The 10,055-nt window shown below is 54.5% G+C and overlaps 1 protein-coding gene and 1 long non-coding RNA gene across 2 annotated transcripts; one reads left to right on the top strand and one right to left on the bottom strand.

The window, feature by feature from the left end:
* Nucleotides 1-357: 357 nt before the first annotated feature.
* LOC119525001 lies at nt 358-4,977 on the bottom strand. Its single transcript, XR_005214907.1, has 2 exons — nt 4,511-4,977; nt 358-1,044 (listed from the first exon to the last, which is right to left on the bottom strand). It is a non-coding gene; the product is annotated as an uncharacterized LOC119525001 (long non-coding RNA).
* A 128-nt stretch (nt 4,978-5,105) lies between these two features.
* LOC119524999 lies at nt 5,106-9,303 on the top strand. The gene is made up of 2 exons (XM_037823701.1): nt 5,106-5,893; nt 9,239-9,303. Exon 1 carries the CDS (start codon nt 5,182-5,184, stop codon nt 5,803-5,805), a length of 624 nt encoding a protein of 207 aa, XP_037679629.1. The 5' UTR covers nt 5,106-5,181; the 3' UTR covers nt 5,806-5,893; nt 9,239-9,303.
* The last annotated feature ends 752 nt before the right edge of the window (nt 9,304-10,055 follow it).

Here is a 10,055-nt window from a genome sequence, read left to right as displayed (position 1 = left end):
TTGGAGAGAACTGGACAGAGGACAAACCCAGTGTCCTCCTCTGTGCAGACAATGATGCCCATCTGATGGGAGACCCTGGCAGGGAGACCTAGGCCAGTGGGATTTAGCCCCATTTACATAACCCCAGAGCAGAGCCAGCCAGGGGGAGTCACTTAGATTTTCCCCTCTCCAGAGTGCACACTCCATGGGCTTCTCAAGTTTTCCTCTTCAAAGGTCTTTTAAAAATTTTACACTCATTTTACACTTATTTGAGGGGGGCAAGGGAAACACCTGGTTATTTGTTCATAAACATTTCACATCTCTTTCCATTCATAACAGTGGACTTACATGTATGTAACAAAATATTACATTTAAACATTCTGGAAATTTTTCTTTATTTCACAAGTTGTTCTCCTCATAACTATACACTGGTCATTTTTACACTTTCTGGAAAAGATTCAACTTTAAATAGTAAAAAGTATTTTTCAAGTTATATTTAAAAGTTTTATTTTTTATCTTCCTTAATGTTAAGACAATTCCCACTTGGGTGCAACATTTCTTCTCTCTTCAGCTTTCTTATATAATTTTCCAAAACAGACATCTTCTTGAGACACATATTTTATAATTTAAAAATTATAATAAATCAACAATGTTTCGTGTTGAAGGGTCTCATCTGAAATTATTTATTCTCACAATTTCACCTGGGACTGTGACAGGGTAGGCAGGTGGCTTTCTTCATATTAGCCCAGGTTTTTCTTCCATAATTATTAATTAAGATACTAATCAGTTGACTTTAAGATAAGGAGATTATCCAGGTAGCCTTAATTTAACTCCATTACCATTTTAAGGCAGAATGTTCTCCAGCTGATAGTAGAAGGGAAGTCCGATTCCACACAAAAGAAGAGCAGTCTTTAGGGGCTGAGAGCAAACTCCAGCCAGGAAATAGTCCATAATAAGGACTGTCATATAATGATGAGCCTTATTATATAGTGAGTAGTCAGGCTGACTGGGTCAATACAATGTGATCCCATGAGCTCTTGAAGGCAGGGATGTTTGTCCAGCTGTCTGCAGAAAGACACAGCAGAGAGAAAAGGGTGAGAGGGTCAAAGGCGAGAGGTACATGATCTGTGTGGCTGGAGGGGCCCCATGGAAAGCAGTGGTGAAAGTGGTGGAAGCAGGCAGCCTCTGGAGTCAGGAATGGGCCACTTCAGTCCTGCAATCACAGGGAACCAAAGACAGCCGGTGACCTGAACCAGCTGGGAAGAGGAAGTTTCCCTGGGGCCTCCAGGCAAGACTACATTCAGCTGACAACTTGATTTTGACCTTGCCATGCTTTGAGCACTAGAGCCAGTAGAACCTCCCTGTATTCCAAAATCAGATTCACAAAAATGATAGATAACAAATGAGTGTGTTTTCAAGCCAGTGTGTTTGTGTAATTTGTACAATAGAAATAAAATATAATCTATGACTGTAAAACATGTTTTAAAATGGACAAAATAAATGCAAAAAGTTTCTGAAGACACTGGCATCAGGCAGCACCATACCGTGTTCCCATAGTAGTGGGGAAAATGAGATGAGGATTGTTTTGATTTTAATTTTAAAGCCATTTTTAAGCCTCATGTGAAAAGGTTTTACAGTTTCCCAACCTACTGAGTGGAGAAGGGGTGTCCAGCTGATGGACTTGGGGAGCAAAGCTCTTGGCACCTCCACCCTGACCTGGGCTCCCCTCTTCCTCATGCTCCTTGCTCACTGGGGAGGTGAGACACCCCATTATTGTTTCATGGGTGCCCCCTTCCTTGACTCCCCCACTGGCTCACCTAGAGACTTCACCTGAAATCACAGTCTTCCTTTTCTAATTCAGGTCCTGTGCTCCATCTGCCCTGTCTCAGCCTCCCTCAGTGTCCAGGGCTCTGGGACAGGCAGTCACCATCTCCTGTGCCAGGAGCAGCAGCAACATTTTGACTTGTAACCAGGTGTCCAGGTACCAAGAGCACCCGGGCACAGCCCCCAACCACTCATTTATGATGTCAGCAAACAGCCCTCAGGGATCCCTGGTGGCTTCTCTGGCTCCAAGTCTGGGAACAGAGCCTCCCTGAGCATGTCAGGAATCTAGTCTGAGGACAGGTGGATTATCACTATTTGTCCTGGGAGAGCAACAGCATTCACACACAGTGGTCCAACCAAGTTCATGGGGAAGGAAGAGGAAAACCTCCCCAGAACTCAGGGTCTCAGGGCTTCACACCATCCATGGAGCCAGTGATTCCTTCCTGCTGTCCATTGTGCTCTTCACTCCAGACTGCAGGTGCTTCAGCAAAGGCCCCTCCACACCTGCTGTTTCTCCTTAGATGACATGAGAATTATCACTTGTCTCCCAAGGGACCTGGGTTAGGAAAATAAAAGTGACCCAGTGATCCATGTCTTAGTTCTCCATTGCTGTGTAATGACTCCCACAAGCAGATGCCTGCAAACACCTCCCTTGTATTAGGTCCCGGATTGCCGGGGTCAGGGGCCTGGGCCCTGCTTGGCTGCCCCTCTCTACTCAGGGACTTAGCAGGGGGTGAATCTAGGCCCTGGGACAACTGCAGCATCCTCAGGGGGCCCAACTGGGGAAGAAGCTGCAGGGCTGCCTCGGGGTTGTCTCCATGGGGCATTCACAGCAGGGGCCTCTGCTTCCTCCTCAGCCTGCTCAGGAGTCTCATAAAACAGCTGAATTTAGAGAGAGACATCCCAGGACCTTTGCTGTATTTTATTGTTTAGAAAAAAAGTGTCAGCTTCTTTCCAGATTTGAGGGGAGGGTCGCATCTTCCAGAGCCTGTGAACAAGGGGTGTGTGTTTGTGTTGGTTTGTTTTGATTTCAAATTCAAATCCATTTTTAAGCCTCCTGTGAAAAGACCCTGCAAATTTTTAAACATTTTTATTGTGAAATTTAACATATATAACATAATAGTAGTAACATTCAAAGTATGATTTAACACAACTTCAGAGTGTTGTGGGTTACAGCTCCACAGTTTCAATTCTTTCCTTGTTGTGAAATATAAGATACATACAGAAATGTGATAACTTTCAAAGTACAATTTAATGGGTAGGTATAGAGAAAATTTCAAAGAATGTTTTGGGTTAAAATTCCACCATTTCAGTTACTTCCTTCTAGCTATTCTAATACCCAACATCTAAAATAATTACACGAAGATTCAGTATTCATAATCCTTCATTAAATCTCACCTTGTCTGTTGCTACCTCTTCCTCTGGTTTAATTGCTTTCTCAAACTTCTGGGGTGTCTAGGCAGTGACCACCCTAACTTGTCTCCTGGGCATTGAATCAACCTGGCAACACAAGGGGGCCAGTGGGGATGCAGGGCGCTGATGTCATGGGGGGATGGGAAGGTGACCTCACAGGGAGAGAAGGCGGTGATGTCACAAGAAGAAATCTGAGTTCCGCCAGCTGATTGGTGGGTGGGTTTGGGGGCGGGGCCTGGATACACAGCAGTTGCCAGGGCCTGAGGCTGAGCAGAAAGACTGAGTGAGCCAAGATGGCTCCACTGCTGCTGCTCGTGCTCCTTCTGGCCGACCTGCTCAGGTCAGTGGAGGGGTCCTCCCTCACACACACATCCCATACCAGGAACCCCACCCAAACAGGGGGTCCCCCTGGATGGCATCGCCCTTCACTCTCATTTGTTGGCCAGGGAATCCATGGACCTGCACTCGACACTCCTTGTACCCCCTCCCACCAGGATTCCTGTGCTGGGCTCTAGGGTGACCCTCTGAGTGACACACCGATGACCCCTGCCCTGGGCCCGGGCTGGGAGGAAAAGGGGTTGGAGACAAAAACCTCCCCTTCCCGGTGACAGGAGGGAGCCAGCGGCAGAAAAGTGCCCACTTATGGCACATGTGGATGGAGCAGGGGAATGTGCCCAGGGAGCCACGTGCTGGGGAGCCAGGCAGCTGGCCTGAGGGATGTGGCACTTTGGGGCCAGGAGGTGAGAGTGTGCTGGCCTCCGCCTGAGGCCCCTGTGCCTGTTTCAGAACCCCGGGCACTCCCTCCCAAGTGCCTCTCGCCCTGAGCCCTCAGGGCAGCAGCTAAGTTCTGGGCCCGGTGCTCCTGCCTCTCCCCGAACTTGGGGCGAGGCAGAGAAAAGGGGCGCCCCGACCACGCAGGGGGCCCGAGGCAGGCGCGCCCCGTTCTGCGCATGCTCTGCAGGGAAGCACAGCCAGACACACAGGTTTCCGCTGGACCGGCCTGATCCGCCGGCGCGCCAGGCGGGAACGCTGCAGGGCTCCGGGCTCCCCCGTGTCCCCTCCTAGGCCCAGTGTGCCTCGGCGGCTCCGCGGCTTGAACGAAGCGCAGACCCCGGCAGGTCCGGGGCGGTGTCCGAGACTTCACTGTCCGCCCTGGCAGCCCGTAGTGGCCGCGACTGCCTCGAGTCCCCGGACCGCCGCTTTCCTAGAGGCCCGGGTCAGTTGAGCGCGCGGGCGCCTGCCAGGCCGGGGCAACGGGGCCCGCGGGCGACCCGCGCCGCATTTCCCACCCTACCTGTAGGCGCCACGGCCGCCGCCCTCGCCATCACCGGGTGGCACCGGGAGGCTCGCGCCCGGCCTCTTCTTGGCCGCATCCCTGCTGCTGCGGCGCGGGCTCTGGCGTCAGTGGCGAGGCGGGCCCGAGGACGGCCACCCAGGGAGGCCATCCACCACCCCCTGGTGCGCCAGTTCGCGCTTCCCGGGGCGGCCCCGGCTGGCGGCGATGGAGCGGCGCCCGGCGCGCAGCCTCGAGCCTGGTCCTTAGCGGCGGCGGCGGCCCCTTGATTCCCCCGCCGGAGCGAGCGCAGGAGGCGGTGGCGGCAGGGGCGGGGCTATCGACCGGCCCCCGCGTGCCCGAGCGTCTGTGCAGTCCGGCTCGGGGGCGAAGAGAGGATTCATGGGGCCGCGGGGCCGCCCTCCGCCCCGCGCCCTGCAGCCCGCCATGGTTGCGGAGTGGCCGGAGCGGCGGCCGCTGCGGCGCAAAATTTTTTAACCTCCTGGCCCCACGCCCGCCCCATCACCGGCGCCCCCCACCCCACATTCTGCTGCCCTCCCCGTGCCCAAAAAGACACCGATCACCTCCCGGAATGGCGCCTTCAGTCGCCGCGAAGGCGGCAACCGCTTCCCTTGGCCCGTCATTCCCGCGCCTTTCTGGGACTCTGTTGGCTCGATCCGGGTGCGGGAACCATGGCCCCTCCCGCGTCAAGCCGCGAGCCCAGGTCCGAGCTGAAGCCGCCATTCCCAAGCCCGTCCCCTGCACCAGCGCTCCACGCCGGCCGCGCCGGGGTTCGCGGGAGCGGGTGGCGAGGCCTGCGCGCCCACACCCCGCTCTCCAAGTCGCGCTTCCCGGGGAACAGGGCTCGGCTCCCGGCCCCCTGCAATGTTGAGCCCCTCCCCTCTCTGGGCACTCCGAGCACGGGGCTCCCGGGCCCCTGTGCTTGGGACTCGGCTGCAGGCGCGCATGGTATCGGCGTGACCCCTGCTGCTGGAGGGGCTCTTCAGCCCAGAGACCCCCGCACTGAGCTCGGGGCACAGGGGGCTCTCGCAGGAGGCTCCGGGATCCTGGGCACCCTGAGCGCACTCTCGCTCCCCTCTCGCGCATCCCTAAGCCCAGGGCTCCTTAGTCTGACCTGCTGGCGCTGGAAGGCTGAGACAGGAGGCGCCCGCCACCTGTGGGCGCCAGTGCTCCCTGCTTGTAGCCAAATGTCAGCTGGCCGGTTCCCCTCGCGCGCCAACCAAGCCAATGCTGGCAGGTTGGCAGTGAAAGCCCAGCACAGAGAGAACTGTTGCAACCAGGTGCCTAGCACCTGATCTTGTTAGCTCCGGTTACTACAAAGGACTTTGCCAAGTTCAGCTGCTTCTCTCCCTGACTAAGGAGCGCTGGCGCCTGGGGAAGCAGGTAGGAGTGGGAAGGGGGCCCCAGGCCCTGTCCAGTTGGTGGTGCAGGTGCAGGTGCAGCTGCAGGCAGAGGGGGGAGCAGGCCTGGGAGGGAGAGGCGGCCATGGGAGGGTTCCTGGCCTGCCCAGCCAGGGTGGACGAGTCCTTCCTACAACTGTCTTTCACCCCCCAGCTTACTGACCCACTTCAGCAGTGGACCCCCAGGGCTGGCTCTTTGGCCCAGTGGTCAGCGTCCACGCTGATTAGTTAGCGAGTAACTTGGTGAGTAGGGTGTTATTTGGTAAACCTGTGGCTGGTGGGAAGTGGGGAGCTTAACCTCGTGAAAGTATCTGACTCTGTTGCTTTTTGTGCATCTGTGCCCTGATCATTAATTAGTGAAGGCTTTAAAAGAGTAGCAGACAATGCAGTATTTATGTATTTCTTATGTAGACTGGCACTTTTTTTTTTTTAACATAAAGAGAATTTTGTATTGAAAAACAGTTTCTGGCACTGGGAGACCCTGAGAAATTTTCATCAAATGGGAAAACTGTTTTCCGTTACACATGTATGCCTGTGTCCCAGGGTCCTGAGCATGGGGTGGGGGTGGGGGGTATTGTGTATGGCCCCCATGGGCCCTGCCCACTCGCCCATGCCCATGGGTTGGGGCAGAGTCAGGAGGCCCTAGCTGAGACCCTTTCAGAGCAGGGGACCCTCTGGGTTGAGACCAGAGACTGCACTGCCTCCACCCTCAGAGCCTGTAGGGAAAGAAAAGGGAAGCCGTGTATGCTGGGGGTGGAGGGTTCAAAGGCAGAGGGGATTTCAGGAGCCCTGTGCTCTCCAATCCTACACCCTGCCAGGCCCAAGCCTTACCCTACCCACATAGTGGGGATATGTGCTCCAAGCCAGGCCCCAGCCTCCACCTGTCTACACCACAGGTGTATGGGTTCCAAGCTGAACCCTTCCTCCCCCATCTACACAGTGGCAATATGGGCTCTGAGCAAGACACCAGCCTCCACCAAGCTATATTGCAGGAATATGGGCTCCAAGCCAGGTGCCAGCCTCCACCTGTCTTCACTGTGGGGATATTGGCTCTAAGCTGTGCCCCAGACTATATCCATTTACACTGTAGGGATCAAGGCTCCAAGCCAGGCCCCCACCTCCACCCATCTAACCCACAAATATATGTACTCCAAGCTGGGCCCCATGCCTTCTCCTGTTGATACCACAATTATCTGGGCTCCAAGCCAGTCCACAGCCTCCACCTGTCTACACCACAGCTATTTGGGCTTCAAGCCATGCCCCAAGCCCCAACCAGTCTATGCTGTGGGATATGGGCTCCAAGCTGGGCCCCAGCCACCACCTGTCTAAATTGCAGAAATATGGGCTCTGAAATGGGACTCAGCTTCCACCTGTTTACCCAACAGATATATGGGTCTGAGCCAGTCCCCAGCGTCCACCCCTGTACACTTTGGGGATATGGGCTCTGAATTGGGCCCAAGCCTCCACCCATCAACCCGACAGGTATATAGCTCCAAGCTATGCCCCATCCCCCACCCATCTACACTGTGGGAATCTGGGCTCCAAGCCTTGCCCCAGCCTCTTCCCATCTACACCATGGGAATAACGGCTCTAGCCAGGCCCCAGCCTCCACCTGTCTATCCCTCATGTATATGGGTTCCAAGCTGGGCCCCACACCTCCACCTGTCTACACTTTGTGGATAGGGGATCTGTCCTGGGCCTACCCATTGACACTGTGGTGATATGGGCTCTGAGCTGTGTCCTGGCCTCCAGCCATCCACCACCCAGATATACGGGCTCCAAGCTGGGTCGCACGCATCCACCTTTCTACACCGCAGTCATTTTGGCTCTGAGTCAGGCCCCAGCCTCCACCTGTCTACACCACATTTATATGGGATCCAAGAGAGCCCCCATGCCCCCACCTGTCTACATTGTTGGGATTTGGGCTCTGACCTTGGCCTGAGCCTCCACCTGTCTACATTGCGGGCATATAGCCTCCAAGCCACACTGCAACCTCTACCTGTCTTCCCCAATGTATATAGGATCTAAGTGGAACCCCAAGCCCCTCCTGTCTACACCACAGATATATGGGCTTCAAGCTGGTCCCCACACCTAGACCCATATACTCTGTGGGGTTATGGACTCTGAGCTGGACCCCAGCTTCCATCAGTCTACACTGTGTTGATATGGACTCAGTAGGGCCCCAGCTCCATCCGTATAATTGTGGGGACATGGGCCCCAAGCTGGGCCACAGCCTCCACCTGTCTACACCACTGGTATATTTGCTCCAAGTTGGACCCCATGCCTCCACCCATCTACACTCTGGGTTTATGGGCTCTGAGCCTGGCCCAAGCCTCCACCCTTCTACATTGTGGGAATATGGGCACAAGCAGAATCAAGCCTCCGCCTGTCTATAACAAAGGTGTATGGGCACTGAGCTGGGCCCCAGTCTCCACCCATCTATACCAAATTTATTTTGGTCTCTGAGTCAGGCTTCAGCCTGGACCTGTCTACACCATGTGTATATGAGCTCTAATCTGGGCCCAGTCTACACCCATCTAATCTGTGGGAATATGGCTCCAAGCCAGGCCCCAGTCTCCACTTGTCTACACCACAGGTATATGGATCCAAGCTGAGACCCAGCCTACATCCATCTACACTGTGGGGATATGGGCTCTGAACCGGCCCACCATCCACGTGTCTATACCACAGATAAATGGGCTCCAAACTGGGACCCAGGACTCCTACCCATCTACATTGTGTAGATATGGGCACCGAGCTAGTCCCCAGCCTCCACCTCTCTAGTTCACAGGTATATAGGTTCAAAGCTGAGCCACAGCATCCACCTGTCTACACCACAGGTATATAAGCTCCAAAATGGGCCCAAGCCTACACCCGTCTAAACTGTGTAGATATGGGATCCGAGCCGGACCCCAGGTTCCACCAATCTACCAAATAGGTATATGGGAATCGGGCTGGGGCCCATGCATCCATGTGTGTACAGAAGAGTTATTTGGGGTCCAAAGCAGGCCACAGCCTACACCTGTCTACACCACAGTTATATGGAAAATGAGCCAGTCCCCATGTCTGAACCCATCTACATTTTGGGGACAGGGGCCCCAAGCTGTGCCCAGCCTCACCCATCTACTGTGTGGGGATATGCACTCCAAGTCAGCCTCTAGCCTCAACCTGTCTACACCACAGTTAATGGACGCCAAGCCATGCCCAAGCTGCCACCTATCAGTCGTACAAATATATGGGCTCCAAGCTGGGCCCAGCTTCCACCCATCTATACTGTGGGAATATGGGCTCACAGACATGCTCCAACCTTCACCTGTCTACCCCACAGGTATATGGACTACAAGATGGACCCCAGTCTCCACGTGTCTACACCACAGGTATATTGGCTCCAAGCCAGGCCCCATGCCTCCACCTATGTGCACTCTGGGGATATGAGTTCAGAGCAGACCTCTAACCTCCACCTGTCTGCCCCACAGGTATATGGGCTCCAAGGTGGGCACCAGCTTCCACCCATCTACAGTATGGAAATATGAGCTATGAACCAGACCCCAGCCTCAACGTTTCTACCCCACAGGTATATAGGCTACAAGTTGGGCCCCAGTCTCTACCTGTCTACACTGTGGGGATATGAGTTCCAAGCTGGGACATAGCCTCCACCTGTCTATATCCCAGGTATATGAGCCCCAAGCAGAGACCCATGCCTCCACATGTCTACACTGTGGGAATATGGGCTCTAGGCTGGGCGCCAGCCTCCACCTCTCTATCCCAGAGGTATATGGGTTCCAAGATGGGTCCCAGGATCCACCTGACAACAATTTGGGGATAGAGGCTCTAAGCTGTGCCCCAGCCTACAGCCATCTATCCCACAGGTATATCAACTCCAGGCTGGGCCCCATGCTTCAACATGTCTAAAACACAGTTATTTGATCTCTGAGCCGGGCCCCGCCTCTACCTGTCTACCCCATAGGGATATGGTCTCCAAGCCAGACACCAGGCCCTAGGAGTTTACACTGTGGGGATATGGGCTCCAAGTTGGTACCCAGGCTCCAACTCTTTAACCCAAAATTATATAGGCTTAGAGCCTGGACCCATCCTCCACCCATCTACATTGCAGGAATATGAGCTCCAAGCTTATCCCAACCCTG

This window comes from Choloepus didactylus, assembly GCF_015220235.1.
Source record: "Choloepus didactylus isolate mChoDid1 chromosome 23 unlocalized genomic scaffold, mChoDid1.pri SUPER_23_unloc2, whole genome shotgun sequence".
NCBI lineage: Eukaryota > Metazoa > Chordata > Mammalia > Pilosa > Megalonychidae > Choloepus > Choloepus didactylus.
Note: the sequence above shows the minus strand (reverse complement) of the source record. Positions and strands in the feature narration are given on the sequence as shown.